The sequence below is a fragment of the Physella acuta genome, unplaced genomic scaffold (genome assembly GCF_028476545.2).
Source record: "Physella acuta isolate Inbredline_101_S28 unplaced genomic scaffold, ASM2847654v3 ptg001294l, whole genome shotgun sequence".
In the NCBI taxonomy this organism is placed as follows: Eukaryota; Metazoa; Mollusca; class Gastropoda; family Physidae; genus Physella; species Physella acuta.
The window spans coordinates 49,408-72,447 of record NW_026732809.1 but is presented as its reverse complement, the minus strand read 5'-3'; the positions used below and the strand labels follow the sequence as shown (position 1 = coordinate 72,447).

Below are 23,040 nucleotides of genomic sequence, written 5' to 3'. Positions count from 1 at the left end.
ATGGATATTTGCCTTTAGAATTGTAAATATAATGCGTAGCATAATTAATAAAATTACGTGTTTAAGTTACATAGACAAATAAATCAGAGTTTACTGTAACCAGCTGTTACTGGCTGGCCGCCAAGATTTAACGAAGTCGGAAGGAAAAAACGGATTTTCCACTTAATCTATTTTCATTAGATCTTTAATTTCATAAATACTTTTTAAAAATGTAATACACTTAATAATTACATCAAAATAGAATACATTTAATAAATACCTTAAACATTGAAAATGTTAAAATTATAATTTTTTCGTTAATTAAATACAAAAACTATAAAGATCACTCATTTTATACAATTATTGACAACAACACATTAAAACATCAGAATGACGTCAAAAAATTAATAGAAGTCTATTATTTCTTTTTTTTTAAATATAAAGGCATAATTTTGTTTTAAAATTGTTAGATACAGTTGTTTTTAATAAATTGTAAACAAAATATAATAACGAACATTTCCGCAAAAAACAGTTATTTATCAATGACTTTTTCTAATTATCAAAAGAGTTTGACCGCTAGCTAATTCATTTCCATAGAATGTGTTTTTTTTTAAAATTTTTTTATTAACTTTTAAAAAAAATTCTATGTGAGATGCAAAAAAACAGCAACAATAAATCAAAATTTGTACTGAAGTCGACAATTTTATAGTTGATAGACAAACACAAACCATCAGTTATCTAGCTTTATTAGCAAACACTGAGATGTTTTATTTTCCCTGATAATGTTACTTTAAGAGAAACATTTGACAAGTTTGTGACATAAAAAAACCCACTGATACACGAGAAACATTTTTTTTTAAAAACTCGTTCAATTGTCATTAAACACAGAGGCGTAGCGAGGGAGGGGGCGGGGGGCGGGGGGGGGGACATATGTCCCCGGGCGCCGACCTTAGGAGGGGGGGGGCGCCAAATTGAAAGTTTGAGGGGGGGTTGCAAATGAAAAGTTCGAGGGGGGGTGCAAATCTAAAATGTGCTCCCGAGGGGGGCGCCAAATTGAAAGTATGTCCCCGGGCGCCGGGAAGGGTCGCTACGCCTCTGATTGAACATGAAGCCTGGATCACACTAGCCACATTCTGTTTGTCTGTTCGGGCTCTCTACACTTCATATGTACTTACTGTACAAAAATACCACATGCACACAAATACCTCGGGTACACACATATCTCCTCTACACAAATACCACATGCACACAAAAACCTCGGGTTCACAAATACCTCCTTTACACAAATACCTCCTGTACACAAATACCTCCTTTACACACATACCTCCAGTACACAAATACCTCCAGTACACAAATACCTCCAGTACACAAATACCTGCTGTACACAAATACCTCCAGTACACAAATACCTCCAGTACACAAATACCTGCTGTACACAAATACTTCCAGTACACAAATACCTGCTGTACACAAATACTTCCAGTACACAAATACCTGCTGTACACAAATACTTCCAGTACACAAATACCTGCTGTACATAAAAACCTCCTCGTCCCTACTGTACCGGGTTGACATTCACCAGAAAGAAACCACCGTCAGGGCTAGTAACTCCCTCATTACATTGTTGAAACGGTAACCTTTGTTTCCCATGATACCACTACCATTAATCATTGTTCTCTTTGTTTTTAGATGGAGTCCCATGTCCAAAGCCTGGATAAACCCCAAGGCTCTTTGATTTGTAGGTAAAATCTGAAAAAATAATTCATGTTTTTTTTACATATGAACATTTGCATATCATACCTTAAACATACATTAATGTACCAATCATTAGAATAAAGTGTTCTCAACATGTTTTATTTTCATTATGCTAACTTACCTCTGATTGCTTTGTTTTTACCTAAATCGCTAACCTAAAATAGAAAAAGAAGTTAAAACAGATTATGTAGATAAGAAGTACATTTTGTGCAGTGAATGAAATCATGGTAGCAATGTTGTCATTTTTATAGAACAAAAATGTACAACTATTTATATAGGCTGTGGTGGAGGTTGAAAAACGTTGCTCATGATAATGATTTAGAAGGAATAATAAATCAAAGGTTGTGTATTTAACGTTTAAGTGTAACAAGATACTTAAATTATACATCAAAGCGAATTACTATTTTTTTAATCTGAAAACGTTTTTATAAATGTAATTTGTACATGTCTTCACCCACAAAACAAACCTTATCGTCCAGACTGCTAGATTTAAGTGTCTGTCTAAACTCGTTGTCTGAGATTCTCCGACTCAAGCTGTCTAACGACTCCCGGCTCTTGGCGAACCGCTCATCTACACTGCGCGTCAACCGCTCTACCGCTCCAGCCACATCTTGTCTGGTTTGTTGGTCTGACAAATCTCGTAAGGCATCTTCCAGCAACTGGACTCTGTTGGACAGTGACTTGACTTGTGTCTGGATGTCTGTGTTTATCTCGGTTAGCTCCCTTCTAAAATCTTCTATTTTGGATGTGTCGTCTTCATGTTTAGACTTCTGTGCGTTAATTTCTTGGCAACAATTTTCAACTTTTTTCTCACTTTCGATCAGCGATTGTTCCAGAACAGTAGCTTTTTTATCGATCTCCTTTTGGCTGCAGATTACGTCTTTAAACTTCTCCTCCATATCACTTTGTTGTTCCTCGATGTCGTTTTGATTTTTTTCTAATTTATTTAATTTTTCTTCCATTGTGTTTTGATATTCCTCCGCTTCTTGCTCTTTCTCTTCGCATTTGTTTAACTTTTCCTCAACTCTAGTTAGTTTGCTAGACATGCGCTTGTTTGTCTTTTTCAAGGAAGAAAGAGATTTTTCGAACTTTTCTAATGTTTGCTGAAAATTATCTTGTTGACCTAAAAAATACAGAAATACTGATTAAACAAGTATATCTCACCACGAATTTATTTAAAACTTTTATTTAGCAATACCCTAATGTAACATTTTTATCATCTAATTATATTGAAGCAGGCATGATCTCTCCTATAAATTAACCTACCTATGTTTTGTTAATGCAACGATAATCATTTTTCAATTATCAATATTTGCACTTTTATCCAGAGTATAAATATAAACAGATATTTTTTTATGCAAGCGATATAACATAACAAAATACAATGTTTAAAATGATATAGTGTATGTTATCATTTGTATTTAAAGTTTACTAATGAATACCTGCCAGTTTTCCTACGTCTTGCTTGAGAGTTTCCAGATTTTCTAGCCTTGCTAAAATTTCTGAAGATTTATCTCTAGAGAGGCGAGGTTCAGAGGAAAGATTGTCTGGGCTTTCAGTCAGCGATAGGACCTCTCTGTCTGCATCTCTATCTGCAAACATATTGTGCACACCGTAGTGAGTGAATACATCAAATCATATTCTGCATTAAACAACAAGTGACGTTATATTTAATATTTTATTTTTAAATATCAAAATATTGCACACGCATGTATTAGTATGCAATTTATTTATTTATTCGTGTATTAGTATTAAATATCATATATATAAATACATATATAAATATAAATATATATATATATATATATATATATATATATATATATATATATATATATATATATATATATATATATATATATATTATACACACACACACATATATATATATATATATATATATATATATATATATATATATATATATATATATATATATATATATATATGAGTAACTGTGTACGATATAACTCTTTATATATGTGTTTTAAAGATTCGTATTTTTTTAATTACGTAGAAATAATCTCTATATGAAAGGTCCAAATATATGTCAGCAAACAACGGTTACCATTACTTACTAATAATTTCCGAACATTTGGTTAAAACAGTTGTAGATGCGTTATCAAGTAGCTGGCAAATATCACAGAAATTTGAATCTTCTTTGTTTTTCTCTTCTAACCAAGATCTTCCTTCGTCTAGTGCCTGGTGAAACGTGGAAACAATTTTTGTATAGATAAACATTATTTTTCATATACACATTTTTTGTATAAACATTTTTAATAGATACACATTTCTTACAAAATATACATTTAAAATTTTTTACTATTATACTGACATTTTTTTTTACTGCTGCACCGTACTTTTCATAAATTCATCTCATTTACATATATTTGGGTTACATATTTCAAACTCTACAACCTCACATCACAAAAAATTAAAAGTAATTAATTGCTATTCATATTTTAAAACAAACAAACAATAACTTATGCGAAATAGTTAAATCAGAAAAAAGTAATTCCTGACATTTTTGATGAACTGAAGCAGCGGCACCAACAGAGATTCTTGCTCCTCTAGACAGAACATGAGAGAGGACACAGCAACAATTTGACTCTTTGGACGCATCTTGTTAGACGAGTTTTGATTAATTAAAGAAATAATCACTAAGCAAAATTAAAACAAACATGTACAATCGAGTTGTAAGTATTCGATTTTTAAATAAAATTGGATTTTTCAAAATAATTAAATTGTGATGCAATCCTGCCCTTAGATTCATAAATAATGGGTAATATCGGTTATTCCCATTGAACTTTAATGACAAAAAGTTTTTTGTTTTAAAAAAAGTATTTGATTTAGACTCAAGCTAAAACTTATAGTCACAAGAAAAAGAAATATAACCGGATTGGCAAACATTCGAGTTTGAAATTACAAAAAAAAAAAAAAAAAAAAATTTAGATTTTTTTTTTTTTGTAAACTGAAACTGAAAATGGCTAGACGCAGAAAACTTCTAGAAATATCAACAATGAATGAGGTGGAAAGACAGGTTAGGAAATGGAGTCGATTGGATTTTGAAATTACTACAACTATTTTTATTTAGATTTGTGTGGTATAATGTAAACTGAAACTGAAAATGGGTAGAGGCTAAAAAGTTCTAAAAATATCAACAATGAATTAAGTGGAAAGACAGGTTTGGGGATTCTTATTTCACCCTCGGTGATATTAAACCCAAGTGCTACTTATTTCATTAAAGAAATTAATATTTTAGTACTGGCCTACGAGCTTATAAAACCTGAATACATTTGTATTATTTGTATTAAAGCATGATTGTTTTTTTTAATACGGTCCAAGGGAAGCTAATTGATATAAAATATCAAGAGCTGATTTTGGAGTATAAGCCCTTTGTTATTTTTCAATTTTTCGTTTAAGTATTTAATCTCATAATTGTCCAAATTTACGGTATTGAAAAATTACACCTTTTATAGGGGACGTTATTAAGGACAAATAAAAAAGTAATATCTTCCTATCTATTTACATTTTTTTTTGGAATATTTTTTTTCTTGTCGATCTGATACTGAAACATTTACTAAATGCCGTTTGGCGAAACGCCATTTTACATAAAGGAAGTTTACTGCTCATTATCTATATTGGCACTTTCTTGGAGGTATTTTATCTCCAGATAGTCTGGTTGCTACTCTAGTTCATTGATAATAATAGCGTAAGGCCAGCAGATAATGGTATTCTCCATGCTTTGCTCGGTAAATGTCATTTATTTTTATTTTTATACGGGTTCTACGCTTTTCTATTGCATCTGTACGTCATGTCAACAATACTACTTGTGTAGGTCTTCAAGTTATCGTGTTCACACATAGTCAGACAGACAGACACACACAGACACACACAGACACAGAGAAATACAGACAAAATACTAAACTAAGTATTTCCGACTCAGGGGGTGGGGGCGGGGGGAGGGGGGGGGGCGGGGGGGGGGGGGAGAGGTATAAAACGTCAATTTTGTAAAAATTACGACTTGGAAATTTTTGCACAATTACAATACTTCATCTGTACTTCGTATAGGAGAAAGTGAAAATGGAGTCTCCGGATTTATTAACTTTAAAAGTTCAAGGTCTGGAGCTTGAGGGTCCATAAACATTGTTCATTTTGGTTGCACGGTTGTTGCACGGTTGTTGCACGGTTGTTGCACGGTTGTTGCACGGTTGTTGCACGGTTATTGCACGGTTGTTGCATGATTGTTGCATGGTTGTTGCACGGTTATTGCACGGTTGTTGCATGATTGTTGCATGGTTGTTGCATGGTTGTTGCATGATTGTTGCACGGTTGTTGCACGGTTGTTGCACGGTTGTTGCACGGTTGTTGCACGGTTGTTGCACGGTTGTTGCATGATTGTTGCACGGTTGTTGCACGGTTGTTGCATGATTGTTGCACGGTTGTTGCACGGTTGTTGCACGGTTGTTGCACGGTTGTTGCACGGTTGTTGCACGGTTGTTGCATGATTGTTGCACGGTTGTTGCACGGTTGTTGCATGATTGTTGCACGGTTGTTGCACGGTTGTTGCATGGTTGTTGCATGATTGTTGCACGGTTATTGCACGGTTGTTGCATGATTGTTGCATGGTTGTTGCATGGTTGTTGCATGATTGTTGCACGGTTGTTGCACGGTTGTTGCACGGTTGTTGCACGGTTGCTGCACGGTTGTTGCACGGTTGTTGCATGATTGTTGCATGGTTGTTGCATGGTTGTTGCATGATTGTTGCACGGTTGTTGCATGGTTGTTGCATGATTGTTGCACGGTTGTTGCACGGTTGTTGCACGATTGTTGCATGGTTGTTGCATGATTGTTGCACGGTTGTTGCACGGTTGTTGCACGGTTGTTGCACGGTTGCTGCACGGTTGTTGCACGGTTGTTGCATGATTGTTGCATGGTTGTTGCATGATTGTTGCACGGTTGTTGCATGGTTGTTGCATGATTGTTGCACGGTTGTTGCACGGTTGTTGCACGGTTGTTGCACGGTTGTTGCGCCACTGGTTTTCGATCACACAAGGGACATTCTTCATTAGCCACCGGTAATTAGTGAGCACAAATCTTGCTAACATGCTAACAAAGCTGATAATTATGAGACTAATACTCAAATCAACACAAATGTCTATAATTTTTTTAAACCTAAATTAAACTGCACGAAATGTTCACTTCATATCAATTTCTTGTTTTAGTAATGTAGTCTCATTTTTTAAACTATTTCGAGGCCTGGAAACTGAATATGTTTAGAAAAGAAAATGGATGATAATATCTCTAAGAAAACGAATACATATTACAGTGAAACATTTTTTGATACTCAGGTATCGATATATAAAACTGCTATTTATTTAATCAAAAGACCAAGTTAACAATGTCGTTTTCCTCTCTGAAATTTTATTTTATCACAATCAAAGGGAAACCAATATTCACGAACAATCCATTTTACTTCCTAGAGTACAATCCCTTAATGTTAAATATCTTCTGTGTGGATTAAATGTGAAGTGTGTGTATGTGGTTAAAAGGCTACTCAGCAAAATAAACAGATGTTATCTTGATTCAGTCAATTTAAATAAAACGTTTTAAAACTAAACGATACTTCGCCAGCGTAAGCCAGTTAACTGTATCGAATTACCAAGTATACACGTTAAAAAGTGCCACCCCCCACTCAAATACACACTCACGATAAATATTGGTAATTTATACTATAATACAAACCTCATTGGATGGATTGGGGTTTCAGGCACTAATTAAACACTGTGACGAGGAGAAACGGATGAACGGGGGGGGGGGGAGAAGAAGAGAGTGGGGGGGGGGGTGGAAGAGTTGGGGGTGGAGAGGGAAGTCAGAACGTGTAACGTCCTATTTTGACAATTTTAAGTTACTTTTAGGTATTTAATTTGTTCCTCACTTTTCATTATCATATAATGTCACACAAGTCAGATAGTTCTTTAGAAAGTTGACGTGTATGACTCCCCCCCCCCCCATCTCTCTCCAAAATACAATCTTCTTCCTATATTTACAGAGCTGGTGAGGAGTAAATTTTAATTATTGCTTTTAAAACACGTTTTAATCTTCAGCAAGTTAGAGAAATTAGTTTTGTGCCAACATATTTAAGTAGTGACGTCTTGCAGACGTATTGTTATTATAACGATATCTTTAGAAAACCATTAATGCCTATATTCATAGACTGCTTCATATGCCGAGTCCACAGAAACAAGTAAACTCTACTTCACCCTCCCCATAGACCTTCAGATTTGTAAGGGAACTTTGTTACTTAACATTAAACAACAGATTGACGTCATTGACCCACCACACGCCCCATGCTCCCCCCCCCCCCCCACGTAGTAAAAAAAAATACATAGCAAACAACGCGTACGTCTGCTACCACCTGCCACCATCCCGTAACCAATGAAAAAGCTGCATGATAAAAGATAACACCCCTATCTAGTTCAAACAAAGTAGTTTTATTATTACACCATTTTTTAAAAGAAGAAAATGTGTTGTATGCTTTCAAACTCTTGCCCACTGTATTTGTTTTACACACGATTAGATACATGACAGCAGAGTTTCTTCCAGGAATCTCTTCGGGGGGGCGCCTCCCCCCCCCCCCCGAACGAAACGAAATTTATCTAATTTATATAGAAAATATATACTTTTAACAGTGTCCGCCCCCCCGAAGAAAGTCTACCGCCCCCCCCCCCCGAAAATTTCAAGTGCCCCCCCCCCCCGGAGAAAAAAGTCTGGAAGAAACACTGTATGACAGATTCTCACTTATGCAGCCGTCAATGTGTATAAAGTGTCTGTCCCCAGCTAACGAGCCTCATCTGCCCGAGGGTTCAAACTGGAGACTTTTCGGTTTAGCAACCATAGCTTTACTCGACCACGCCAATCCCTCACTGACTACTGATCCTTACCAAATTTGTTTTGACCTACCCACTTTCTTCTTTCATAATGGATTTTAAATAAATTATGCCTATCTGGTGATGTTGTTTGTTGATTTGTGCAAGGTGTGTCCAATCCATCTAATTATTATATTATCACGGTAATAGGGCTGGTAAGTAGGTCACCAACCAGTTCTACGGCTCAATAAAACCTGCAAGAGCCATAGAACTGATTGGTGACCTACTTACCAGCCCTATTAATACTTTTTACCGTCTTTTGTATTTCTTGACTAACTAGCAACCATTTTCATAGGTCGAAATTTTTAAAAGTATAATTAATACAAGATATTAGTGTAAAACTGACCAAAGGCTCACAATCACAAGTGTTGTCTAGCACAGGATAGGTCAGTGACTTGCCGTGACAAGCGCCTGTTAGAACGTATACGGATCTAGATGACGCACGGGCTGGTACAGTAGACAAACGTCACAATAAGTGTCTGTCAACATTACAATAAGTGTAAAACTCATATTTTTCTTATGTGGTAGTGATATTCCATATTTTGTTCTTACCCCCACCCCACCACCTCGCTGCTACCTTAGTGTCTACATACATACTTTACTAAGATAAAACCGGAAAAACTAAAACTTACAAGACACGTAATGCAAAGAAATCTCTAACTATATGGATAAGGCGATAAAAAAAATTAACCTTGGCACGTAAAGTCTGATCTTTGTAAACTATAGACTTTATGTCTGAATGTTACAGTAACGTATAGTGACAAAAACCATTGTAAATTCTTTATACAATTCTGGTTAAAATGCACCTGATAATCAGCAATATAAACCTGTTTCTTGCTAAACTTGTATATCACATAAACTTTTGACACTATTGAAAACATTATAGAAACAAATAGTTTGCCTGATTCTGTTGTTGTATTTGCTAAAGTCAACTATACATCAATCAGCATCATCATCATTTCCCAAGACACTAGGGACAGATGAAGTAGAGTTCATCTGCCTCAGAAACCTCGGCATATGAAGCGATAGCATGGTCAGCACTGTGTCCAGCTTTTTGTTTCCATAAGGTAAGTTAGGTACCCATCAGAGCTGGGTGGACTCAGGGTCGCTCCACTTATTTGAACCCGTTCCGTGCTATACATTAATATGGACTCAACATATTTCAAAGTCAAATACACATTTTATTAGCATGATTATAGTCTACACATTTTAATAAGTGGTTCGGTCTATACACTCAGCTCGTGCTTTAAAACCCTATAACAAATAATCGCAGAGTTTCTTTCAGGCCTTTGTCCGGAGTAATTCCACCGTCCTCCTCCCGAATGAACTAGAAAAATTCTATAAATTATATAGAAAATACAACCTTTAGCCATTGCCTTCCCCCTCTCCCTCTGGTTACAAGATCTCTCGGGAAACAAACGCCTGAAAGAAACCCTGAGATTTTAGAACAAAAACTTACAATACATAGATTAAAATACATAGAAGCCATATTTGTTCACATCAGCAGCCAACACAATTTGACAAATCAACATTCTAAAGCTATAAGCCCCGTTTAACTAGTCTTCTAACTGTTTGGCTTGTGATTTCAATGTATCAAATGTATACTACCGATATCGTTGTAATAAAATGTATGTGAAACATTTGAGTTGATTACTGATTATTGATATCATTGATATGAAAGTTGAACGCTGACGCCTTTAAAACGTGGTCCCAGCTATAATCATTGTCTCGAGGTCTACAGTAGAGATTACAGATGTTTAGAATCAAAACAACTTAGCGGAAACAGGAGAAAAATCTCTGCCCACTCTAAAGTTTTATTTTTTAAAGTGAAATATACTTATAACTAAATGTTATATTTCGAAATTTAATAGCACTTACACAGTGTATATGTAAACTTATGTCGTACCCATTTAAACTATCCTTTACCATATCAATAAAATAATCCAACTGTAACGTATCGTAACACTAAACCTTCTTATTTTATCTTCTGAAATCTTTCTGAAACTTTATTCATGAGTTACCGAAAACAGTGATGAAATAATTAATAATTAGTAAACAATGCAGCTGTATTCGACTTTAAAATTAAAATAAACACTAAAAACCTGACTTGTAACTATAGAAACATTTTAATTTTTTTTTTAAATATAGTTTTTTATAGTCAACCAGCTTTTATTTCAAATGAATACTTATTAGGAAAATACAGTCTATGTACGGCGCTACATTTACAATTTTGTTAACCTTAGTGAAACTAAAGTTAAAGTGTTTACACGGAAATTGAGTAAGGTATCGCATCCGGTTACCGGAAATATTTCAAAAGTTGAGAAAATACTGTACATACAATTTAATACATGTAAACACTTTAACTTGAGTGCTGTTTCAGTCAGGTAAACGAAATTACATTTACAAGTGTAAAATCTTATACTTAGATTATTTTTAATTTTGAGTGACCTCCAATAAACGGAAGTTGTACTTTACTATATTTCCGGTTTCTAAAAAAAAAGCGATAACGTAAGTGTAGTTTCACTAAGGCTAACAAAATTGTATGCATAGGGGTCATCCATAAATGACGTCACGCTATTTTTGACGATGTTTACCTCCTCCCTCCCCTCCGTCACACGTCGTTACAAAAAGCCAACACCCCCCCTAATATTACGTCACACCTCAGCCTACAACCCCCCCCCTCAAAATTGTTATTGAATTTTTCTTAAAACATCGATATTTTTCTAAAATCTTGTCTGAACTCTGTCAAAATAGAGTGTTTTAATCAATTCCTATCACAATTTATCAAAACCGTTTTTTAAACGCGAAATAACGGCTTAAACTCGTTTTCTAACATTGCTTTTTTATAATGCAAAAAAAGTGACGTCACACTATATGAACCCCTCCCCTCCCCCTCATCACACACCGTCACAAAACTACGGACCCCCCCCCCCCTACGAGCTTGACGTCATATATGGACGACCACATAGCTGTAAGGTCTCATTATGTTGGCTCTGTTAAATTATGAGTGTTATTATGAGACCGAAAGTAGTACTTTATGCTGTTTCCCATTTCTCAATAAATATCACTTCAAACTTTTCAAGTAGGTAAAGACTCAACGACAATACACTGTGACATAAAATGTTACTTAATTAGATGTTTTAAAGCACCAATATTTCTCTCAATCATGCATGCAATGTTTACATTCATTTTGGTGCGCAATTATTTTTTTCTACTCAATTGTATTTTTTCTTAAAGTATTACGTATTTAAAATGCATGAAAAACGTTCTAATAACAAGCTTTTGTATAATTGTGCGCTAAAAAGGAGAAAATAAACGATTTTTAAAAAATACATAACAATACACTACTATTCAAATAATTGAAACGAATCGGTCAGTTAGAAGTGATCGAAATTTCGCTTGGCAGTTTCGATCCATGCCGACAGACAGATAGTAACACACACAGAGGAAGCATGTTAAATAAAAGCTTGTAAAAACATTTTTATTACACGATTGCACTGAAAGTGCCTTCCGCCTTACTTTTTTAAAAGAATATACGAGAAAGATTAGTGGAGATCACTCCCGCTTTATTTTAAACATTTACGTTTTTTTTTAATTGAATAGAATCGCGTAGAAAAAAATAATTCCGCACCAATTGAATGTAAACAATAGTCAGGAAAATTAGTACTTTATAAAGAAAAACATAATTATTTTTTAAAAAGCTAGACAATGATATAACTTATTGTCACAATACTTGTCATCGAGGCGCGACCTACATACAAAGTTTGAAATAAATCGTTCTGGTAGAAGCGTTCGAAGTTTTGGTGTCAAGTTTCTGCTCATGACGGAAGATACAAAAGATAGAGAAAACAAGTTAATAAAAAGTCTAGTGACAATTTAAGCGCAATTTCCTTATGTTATCTAAAAATAGATATAATGCTGGGGTGCGTTCAAGCTAGGAGAACGATCGGTTTGTAGGTGTTTATGCAATTAAAAAAAAATTGTGACCAAACGAAAGGATATTTTTGAAAACTTTCTTCGGCAATATTGTTCTAAATTATGGCAGGAATCGATTGGTAAATGTTTCAAGTCGCTAAGTGGTCTGGTTGCCGAGATATGGGCAAAAAACTGCATTTTCGAGGTTTTTTGGCTTTTCCGGGAAATCCAGGAAGGAATTCCGGGAATTTTTTTGGGCCCACAATCATCCTCGGAACTTACTTAACATATTTGCTTTTGGAACTAGTCCTCGATATTGCTTCGTTGAGGAGGAGATACGACTTAAAGCTGAGGACACACTCCTTGACGAGTTAATAATCGCAATTGTCCGTATGGAAATTGCGCTAAAAAGTTACATTCTTATGGTTTGTTTTGAGAAATCGGAAGTAGCGTAAAGTGCTACTTCCGGTCGTCGGAAAGCACACATTATTTGAAAGAAATCAGTAGATAAAATATTTTTACTTATACATGAAATTTCGTCTACCTAAAATCGTACTTTTGAAAAGCCGAAAATGTGCCACTTCCGTTTACCGGAAATCGCTGAAAAGTCAATACAAAACTACAAATTTGATATAATATTTGTATATTAAATTTCATCAACTCAGCTGAAACGATACTCAAGTTATGGTGTTAATGCATAGACAGACAGACAGACGGATAGACAGAACAGACAATAGATTTCGTATTTTCAACTGCTTCTGTACTCAGTAGACGAGAAAGTAAAAATGTAGACATAAGCCTATCTGGCTAAAAGCATACTATATTATTTTCGTCTTACTACTACTAATGTAACCCTAACTACAACTAGATCGAAGACTAAAGCGCATGACATAAATAAGAATTCAAACTTTGCTTAAAGGTTTTGATCAAGAGCTAAAACAACTTCTTCAAAGCTCGCTAACAAGTTACGTAAAGCATAAGTATAGTCTATATAGGGCAACAACTGTTTCATTGCTTTTTTTATTTATTTACTTGACAGCTACGTCGGTATTTTAAAAGGCTGACTGCTCTTTCATTAATTATTCGTTTGTAATGTTTAGTATTCCCGATATATATTTGTATATATATATATATATATATATATATATATATATATATATATATATATATATATATATATATATATATATATATATATATGTATGTATATATATATATACATATATATATATATATATATATATATATATATATATATATATATATATATATATATATTTATTTATTTATATAGGCATATTTGTATTTTTTATCTATTCCTATTATTGTAGATATTTTAGAGAAATAATTTTTACTAAATACTACAGCTGCGAGAGTGAAGATCTCGAGTTCGAATCTGGGTCGGATTCGTGTCTCTAGAACTTCCCTGAGTCCATCGAGCTCTTATGGGTACCTGACTCACATTAGGGAAATTAAGGAAGGCTGGGGATTCGCATGTCATGTATGAAAAAAATAATAATTGTATCACTGAAATATTCTGACAGCGCCTGGCGTAAAAATAAAATGTACACACTCAAAATGAAATGTATTGTTGCATTTTACTTGTACAAAGTCAATTACTTCGTAGTCACATTCTATACTTGTATCATAGATTTCTGCATTTGAACCCTTTTTTCTACGTGCAATGACGGTGGACTACGAAATTGAAGCTGAATCGTAATACCACAAAATGCTCTCTCACTGAGGTATAATGCTAATGTAAAAAGGATGGTAAATATAGCATTTCTCACATCACAATTATCACTGATCTAATTAATAGTAATATATCAAGAGGAAGGATATAATTCTTTAAATTCAGCATATCTCAAAAGAATATCGGAAAGGAACAAATAGAGACAAAAGACTTGTTACCTATAAATGTGTTTAGGTTTATTTAAGCTTTAAACTTTGTTTTTTCACACAATTTTAACCCTACTGCTTGTGTATTTTTATTGAGCCAATTGACTTAAAAATGTGTAAAAAAAACATAAAATACGATTCTGAAAATATCAACACAAGTATAGCAGAATATTACGTGTAGTTAAGACAATAAAATAGAAATATTATCTTCAAAAAGCTATCTACAATCATCTTCTCACCAAACTTTTTTGAGAATTTTTACAACAGGATTTGCCCACTAATATTATATAGATATAATATAGTATAGTATCATATTATATTTTCTTTATCAGGAAAGTCAAGTCCTGTTTTTACACCTGCTTCTCTCTTCTACCTTTGCTGCTGCCCTTCAATATTTAATCTCGTCTTTTACCTCTGATCAATCAATTCTGAATTGTTACACAATTTAAAACCAAATTATGTTTTTCTTTCTTTGCTTTATGCTTTTATTCTTCAACTTAAATACGTATCAACGGTCGCTAAAATATTTTTGTTACACAACGAGCAGACATACATGGGGACAGAACATTCCCTGCACGTGGTGAAGTGACCACAGGGCAAGAACGTCACCCCCCGGGGACTCCTTCTACACTGCAAGCACTTCCTCTCTCCTTCCAGAATTGTATTTTCATTCTTCACGGCCATGAGGTGTTCCTCAACTCGAGAAAAATTATTTCTATCTCTCCTCGTTATCCTTGTATCTTGGTCTACTGAAGTGTTCACAGTCGCTAACGAACTTCCAACACTTGCTAAAGCCCAGGCTCCTGTATGTTCTGTTGTTGTATCGTCCCCACTCGCCTGAGCGGATATCTCGCTGTAATCTAACGCTGCACCACTCAACGCAGTAAAATCTACATCCCCTGACGTCAGAAATCCATCAACCTCATCTCTTCCATGTTGACCAGCCACAGCTCTACTACTTCCCTTCTGGCCATCCTCCCTACTCGACGCTGACGTTTGTTTATCAGAAACACTTGAAACATTATCACTCACTCTCGCCTCGTTACTTAGAGTTACCTCCCGAGTTTGAAAATTTCTCGCTTTCATTTTTAAACCATTCTCTACATCCGATTGCAGAAGTAAGCCCAAACACCTCTCGCCTACATCACTGAGCAGCTTCTCTGCGCAGTCCATCAGGCTCTCGGTGTTGACATTACTCCCTGCCTCACGGAGGGTCCAGACACAATAGATAAGAAAAATGTAAGGATACTCCATCACACTGGTCAAGGCGGAGATCTCCTTGAAGAAAGTATTAAAGATGGCGTTAATCTGTTCCCCTTCTAATCCCAGTACTCGCTCAACAAAACTGTTGTCCATGATTTGATTGTGGAATAACCTGATAAAAAATTAATTACTGCACATTTATTTCATGTCTCTCCTACTATTGTCTCTCTCTCTGCATATAACTTGTGAGTATGTGTGTGTGTGTGTGTTCGTCTTTGTGTCTGTCCTGTCCCGTACCGTATCGTACCGTCCCGGTCTGTCTGTCTGTCATATCCTATCCTATCCGATGCTATCTTGTCCTGGTCATGTCCTGTTTTGTCTGTGTGTAAATACGTATAACACACACACACACACACACATATATATATATATATATATATATATATATATATATATATATATATATATATATATATATATATATATATATATATATATAGTGGCGTAGCGAAGGGGGGCGGGGGGTGCGGACCGCACCGGGTGACATCATTTAGGGGGTTGACACCAAGGCAAAAAAAGCAAAATATATAGAGAAAAGTTTGAGTGGGGGGGGGGGGATGCAAATCGAAAGTTTGAGGGGGGGGGTGCAAATCGAAAATTGAAAGTTTGTCCCCGGGAACGCCTCTGGGGGGGCTACACCATTAAGTGCCGCACCGGGTGACACCCGACCTCGCTACGCCATTGTATATATATAATCTTACTTTACTTCAATATAGAACCATTAAACACAGCCAAAATGTGAAAATAAATAAATCATTGACTCACCTGATAAAATATGTTCATTTTTCTTCCTGGCTACAGCTGCATGTACAGTTTTCTTAGACAGTAAAAAAAAATTGTAAATATTTATTAGTCTGAATACAAATAGAAATAAACGACTTAAAATAAGATGTTATTGGCGGTAAAATATGTTAAAATGCTTCATACAATAGTTTAAGGCTAATAAAAACATATAAACCTACGTAACGAAAAGTATGTTGGTCCACTTTGCTAAATAGAAATAAATATCTAAAGCGTTCAGAACTAAAGAGCAGGATTTGACAAATTATGTAAGCATGAACAATTTACCAACTTTTCCGTTATGATCATTCATCAATTCTAGGAAATTCCTGAAAGCTAACACAACTGGCGTATTATAAAGTCAAGCATTACCATTATTTGTAAGCATTACTTTATGATTTACAACAAACAAATAAAAGAGATATTTAACTACATATGACAAATATATGGAAGTTTCATGTGTTTTTAAAATGGTGTATACACAACAGCTTCATGAATTTAAATGAAGACGTATGCAGTTTTTATTTAATTTATTCATTAGGTTGAGTTTTCATTTGGTAATGCAAAGTTCAAAGGGTTAGACGAAAAGGACATAGCTCTTTAGTCTTATAGATGTAGTAAATTATTTTATATAAGCCTAAGGCTTGCAATTAATAATTAAATTGCTTTACGCAATGCCTAATATAAATTCAAACCAAGTATCATAGTCCATTAAGACTACTGTTTGTCATTTGTTTGTTTTACTTACCCTCTAAAAATAAAAACAGAGAAAAATCATCAAACTATTTCGAAATCGGTATTACGGGAACATCTGGGAACACCCGGGAAAACCCGGGAAAACCCGAAATTGTAAAGTAATGAAAACCCGAACATCGGGCAAACCATAGATTACATTATTATATAAAACATTCGCCATTTTTAATACAATACTTGATCATTTAACAATAAAGAAAGTCCATCATTCAAACTTTAAAACATCAGTAGTTTCTATAAAAATTAATATTAACTTTAATTTTAATTTTTTAATAGATCTAAAAGTATGTATTAGGCCTAATTAGTTTATTTAGCTAAAAACTGAACTGAAAACGTGCTAGCTTGTCGCGCAAAAACAAATACAAGTTTAGAGTCACTTAAATAAATTACCTGTTTCCATATCGTATAACATTCTACAGTTGTTTTAATTTTAGGTAACGTTCGTCAACACTAATCTTAAAGTATGAAGCCACTGAACTGTCACACACACGCCTGCCTTTTGCGCCTGCCGGTCGCGGTCGGCTAACGCTGCGTCCTGATTCACCTCAGTGATCGTGAACAGTCAAGTTAATACCGCCTTGTCAAGTAGTAGCCTATTAAATCTCGTTCTAGCTGTGACTGTAAGATCACGCGCTAAAGATTGTGGCGTATTTTTCTTAGCAAGTAGGACCAGTTTAGTTATTATTCATCTTTAGTTGAGTTTTCTTTTTTACATTCGTCAGAATTTACTAACCTCAATGGGGTACATTTAAAAAATGTTTTTACGGCTTGATTTTAAATACATTTTATCTTGTTGTTGCTATTGAAGGATTTCGTTTTATTTCAGGGTATTTCTAAAAAAAATAACTTTAACTATAGACTAATATAATTAGACGTACCAGACTTTAAAAGTAATTTATGGATCAGGTATGATTTAAAGCAGGAGAATGTCATAGCTTTATTACTTGAGTAAGAATCAGTTAACTACATAAGTATTTAAATTACTAATGTGTTGACATTCCACTTTATGAAAATCTGAATGGCATAAAGTTATGCCTCATCTTTATTGACCGAATAACTGTAAGGTTGCTAAGGGTGACTAAGAAGTTTGTTGATATTTCTTTCCATGATGGATTATCCTTGATTTTGAAAATGACTTTAAAACGTTATAAAATTTGATAATTAATTATTTTCTATGTTGTGTCCTTATCATTTAGGGATCAGATCCTATCGAAGCGACGGGTCAAGCTGTATCTGAAGTAGCAGCGTCACAAGGCGGGGTGGGGGATGCCGGGGAGTGGGTCTGCACCAGGTTACACCATTTTACGGGGGGGGGGGGGGCACAAAATCAAAATATCGTAAACTTTACTGTCAAAACAATGTTTTATCCAGTTAAAATAAGAAATTAGTATGGTTGAGGGGTGACACCTAACCGAAACTGCTACATTTTCAGAGTGGAGGGGGATGTGGTGACACCCTTTGTTACCATACTGAATGACACCGACCCTAGTGACGCCACTGGTCTAAATATCTGTTATAGCAGGCTACAGAAACCTGACACAGTCAATGGACACGAACCTCGGCGATTACAGCGATTACACACAAGAGAGAGAGGGAAAAATGGACAGGCCTGCATTAACTTAACTGCATTTACCGCAACGACTGTACGTAGGCTATAACGTAAAAACTTCTGACCACTTTTAACAATGCGAAACTTTTTCCTGGCAAGTCTGTAAGTTACGGTAAGCTTTGAATTGTGTAAAATGTAAAACTTTCTATGTAAGATCTACACAACTAATCGAATCATATCTAAACTAATGGGCTTTTAAAAACTTACTTATTGTATTAAGCTCGCAGTGAATCAAAGTCTGTGCTTTTCGACTACACATCTGAAACAGAAACCTTGGTTATTTAAGCTACCAACCCATCTCTTACTTTTCACATAGCTACTTCATACAAGCAAACTGAGAAACACATTCAAACACCTCATCGAAAACTACCTTTCTGTTTACGCCGGAAGTTACATTTTAAATAATATAGAACACTGATAACGCAGTAACCAATAACATAATTTGGTGGGTTTATTTTACAGGTTTTAAAATATTGTTATACTTGTCATAAATGCATAGTGGTAACTACGAAAACATGCATTAATTGTATTATTATGCACTGAAGTTACACCTAGTTTGGTAAAATTTCTATAATCGGGAAATCCCAGAGTATGTGCGTTGTTAATGAACTTAACAGTTTGATTAATAATATTTGTGCATGATTCTTTAGAGACATATCTAGGCCTAATAGTAGTCTTTTGAAAATCGATACTGAAAGTCGGTTAATCTTTTAGCGTATCTCTTACATGGAAATAACGGAAGATTTTTCCACAAATAACAATATTCAAAACTCGTTAACTCATGTTATAGGTTCAAATTAAAAATATATAAAATAAAACAACCTTAATTTTTTTTCTTTAAAGCTTTAGGTATAGGGCCTACACCAAAATAGAAAGCTACGTTTTTCGACGGATTGAAAAATTTGTTTCTGAATCAGAAAATGTAAACACCCAATTCCACGATCTGGCACCACTATGGACTAATTGATACCTACCCACATCTGTTTGGCTGAAGTAAACAATAAATGGAAACCAAAGGAAGATACATAAAGTAATAAGGCTCCCTTTCTGTTTAAATTTACCAGTGACAATTGCTTACCATCTAATTTTGGAACTTCAGTATCATAGTATGCCTATAAATCCAACTCTTACCTCACCACGATAAATTTTAAAAGACCCGCAGTTTATTTGCAACATTCATACACACATAGAAACACACACACACACTAGTCCTATTTATATAGATCTACATAGCCTACATATAGCATATCTTTCAATTCTAAAATTCCCGAAAAAATAGGTAAACATTGCTTATGTCTATCAAATATTTTTAAACATTGCAATCGCTTGAAAAAAAAAATCGATATCTTAAATCGATATAAAAAAACGTCTTTAACAACTCAAGACCAAATTATTACAACTTTTAATCATGGAATATTTATCAATAGTTAAATATTCTCCTCGCTCCACCTCTCACCCCACCCACCCCTTAAAAAAACTTGGTCTACATTTACGCTAGAAATAGTTTAAATCATGAACAGGAAGTTTTTTTTACGTCCTGACCACGTCAGATTTCATTCTAATAGAGTACGATACTCAATTAGGCTTTTTACACTGTACAAAGGCATGAGTTCGAACCCTCGGGCAGATGAGGCTCGTTAGCTGGGGACAGCCACTCTTCTAGGAGAGACAACTCCAAAATCAAACAACTACTGCCTTGTAGCAGTGGCGGAACTAGAAAAAAAGGGCCACCCCGCAAAATTTTTTTTAGACCCCCCCCCCCATATATATATATATATATATATATATATATATATATATATATATATATATATACAAGCACAAAATAAGAACATAGGAATAGGATACTCATTACTGGCCTGTTCGGGTTTTCAAAAAACAATGTTGATTTTTTTAAAGTTAAAACAAATTACTAGATCTAGATCTACATCATGCCAAGTGAGTAAGTGCATTAGTGTGTTTTGAGAAAACCATATTTTTGCATCTGCGCTATAGGTCCTCCTAACATTCAGTCGGCCAAAAGAATATAAAACATGAAAGCATTGTAGAAGTAATGATGTCTCGTGTTATGATTATTTTATGGTTTTTTTTTTTAATTTATATTATTAATTTTAAACACATTTCCTTTTTATACAATGTCATTCTTTAGTAAATATTTTATAAAAAAAAATAAGTAAGAGAAGTAATTGCTTTTTAATTCGTTTAGTACAAATCTATTAAAAGGAGCTTATGAGCACCTCTATTTGACTATTTAAAAAAGGGAAATAAGTCATGGAAGTGGTTTGAACGTTTGCTTATCTTTGTTAAGTTTAATTGTAGGAGAGTGAGGACTCGGCTTTCACAATGGTTCAAAAACAAAGGGAAAAAGAATATACTAGAGCTTGGGTTGGTGTTAATAGAATAAAGATGATCCAACCGCAGCTACGATAATCGTTTTACAAAACAACCATCAAGTCAAAAATGCAAGAAAATTAGATTTTTTTTAACCAATAAAAAATTTATTATGGTCGGCTGTGGGCCCCTAAATGGCGTGGGCCCCCCCGCATTGCGGGGTCTGGCGGCACTGTAGTTCCGCCCCTGCCTTGTAGTGTGTTCTTGGTTGGACAAAGGCTATGGAAGCAAATCTAAAAAGAAAAGCAGGCTGAAATCGGAATCAATGGTCTCAATGGCGCATAACCAGTTGACACGTATACTTAATTGTGTTGTAGGGGATCTTTTCCAATACTAAAATTAAGAACGAAGAAGAAGAAGAATTCTGGCCGGAAGTTGTCATTTATGAGTGCCCGCTTGTTGGGAAAGATAAACGCCCCGCCCCTCCATATGGACATATTGGGGGCGCTGTTTACGATTCGCTGTTTCTTTACAGGTTTAATTCTATTGTCACACCACACAATTCTCGTATAAAACCGTTAAATATGTCCGTAAAACGACGAGGCAGTCTCTGCACTCCACGTGTAAGTCAGTAACGGAGCTCGGAAAGTTTTTTTTCCGCGCCCCGTTCCATTCTGAACGGCCACCCCACCCCACCCTCCACTAACTACGCCTCTTTAGTCCACACAGCATTCCCCCCCCCACCCGGACGAAAGAGAAAAATTATTATAAACTATTTTGTTTATATAAATTATATAATTTATGTAGCAAAATAAGTAGCCCTACTTTAACCAGCGTCCATCTCCCCTCCCCACCCCTGCAATTTTAGAGTGCACTAAAAGGGAGAAAAAAAGAGAAAAATGACAAAGCATTGACACTAAAAGATGAAACAAACACCAAATGGTATCTATCTGTAAAATGGTGTCTGCGTATTTGGTTGGGTCAGTGTATTAAAAAATTTGGGAAAAATAAAACGAAATCAAATTAATATTAGCCTACATTTACATAGTCCACATTGAAAATTACTGTTACTGATTGTTAAGTGACATTAATTCTGATAGCGGGAAACCCCTAGTCGTGATTTCTATTTTTAGAATAAGTTTTCAATTCAGTTTCTGGTTTCTTCCTCATGCCACTGACTAATGTGCTTATCATTGGCCAAAACAAAAAGTATTAAACTTCCCTCACGATTTCATGACTCTCTGATTATGAAAGTTAAACTGTAACAGAGTAAATTAGTCAGCCTGTAACCAACTTTAAAACACCAATACTATGTGGCCAGTGTTTCTTCCAGACTTTTTTCTCCGGGGGGGCACTTGAAATCTTCGGGGGGGCGGTAAACTTTCTTCGGGGGGGCGGACACTGTTAAAAGTATATATTTTCTATATAAATTATATAAATTTCATTTCGTTCGGGGGGGCGGTAAAAATTTTTCGGGGGGGCTTCGCCCCCCCGAAGAGATGCCTGGAAGAAACTCTGTATGTGGCAAAGTACAATAAATATTTGTTTTATATACAAGTAATATAAGGCAGAATCTTATCAAAATTAAAGAACTGTTGAAACAAGCATTAATTTTCTTTTTTATAAATGACCATTTTAACAAGCTAATCCTTGTATTTTATTTTATTTTTTCATTTTGCTTATTGTTACTTAATAACAAAACGTAAATCTTTCAATGTTGAAATGTTATTAGAAGTAAAAGAAGCTTTTAACTTAAAATAGTATTGATAGTATTTGAAAGCCATACATCAATACTTTAAGTTGGTCTAACAAGTTACAAGACAGAAA

General features: G+C 34.8%; 2 protein-coding genes across 8 annotated transcripts; both read right to left on the bottom strand.

The window, feature by feature from the left end:
• Positions 1-1,574: 1,574 nt before the first annotated feature.
• Positions 1,575-4,543, bottom strand: LOC131958140 (tropomyosin). The gene is made up of 6 exons (XM_059323027.1): positions 4,258-4,543; positions 3,813-3,936; positions 3,177-3,326; positions 2,202-2,857; positions 1,856-1,889; positions 1,575-1,728 (listed from the first exon to the last, which is right to left on the bottom strand). Exons 1-6 carry the CDS (start codon positions 4,354-4,356, stop codon positions 1,643-1,645), a joined length of 1,149 nt encoding a protein of 382 aa, XP_059179010.1. The 5' UTR covers positions 4,357-4,543; the 3' UTR covers positions 1,575-1,642.
• Positions 4,544-14,960: 10,417 nt separating this feature from the next.
• On the bottom strand, positions 14,961-20,026 carry LOC131958137 (baculoviral IAP repeat-containing protein 3). 7 transcript variants are annotated; one of them, XM_059323018.1, is made up of 4 exons: positions 19,961-20,026; positions 19,090-19,141; positions 16,506-16,557; positions 14,961-15,852 (listed from the first exon to the last, which is right to left on the bottom strand). In XM_059323018.1, the coding sequence occupies exon 4, from the start codon at positions 15,831-15,833 to the stop codon at positions 14,970-14,972; it is 864 nt and encodes a 287-aa protein (XP_059179001.1). In that variant the 5' UTR covers positions 15,834-15,852; positions 16,506-16,557; positions 19,090-19,141; positions 19,961-20,026; the 3' UTR covers positions 14,961-14,969. The 7 variants fall into 7 exon arrangements, with proteins under 7 accessions (XP_059179001.1, XP_059179002.1, XP_059179003.1 ...); XM_059323019.1 differs by lacking the exon at positions 19,961-20,026 and adding an exon at positions 19,857-19,901; XM_059323020.1 differs by lacking the exon at positions 19,961-20,026 and adding an exon at positions 19,365-19,381.
• Between the last annotated feature and the right edge of the window lie 3,014 nt (positions 20,027-23,040).

Bases quoted from the DNA above. Each gene is read 5' to 3' on its own strand.
- LOC131958137 (XM_059323018.1), bottom strand. From the start codon at position 15,833: ATGGACAACAGTTTTGTTGAGCGAGTACTGGGATTAGAAGGGGAACAG.
- LOC131958140 (XM_059323027.1), bottom strand. From the start codon at position 4,356: ATGCGTCCAAAGAGTCAAATTGTTGCTGTGTCCTCTCTCATGTTCTGT. The intron at 2,858-3,176 runs GTATTCATTAGT...TGTATTTTTTAG, and splicing joins AGACGTAGGAAAACTGGCAG to GTCAACAAGATAATTTTCAG. The intron at 1,890-2,201 runs GTTTGTTTTGTG...TTTCTATTTTAG, and splicing joins CTAGCAGTCTGGACGATAAG to GTTAGCGATTTAGGTAAAAA.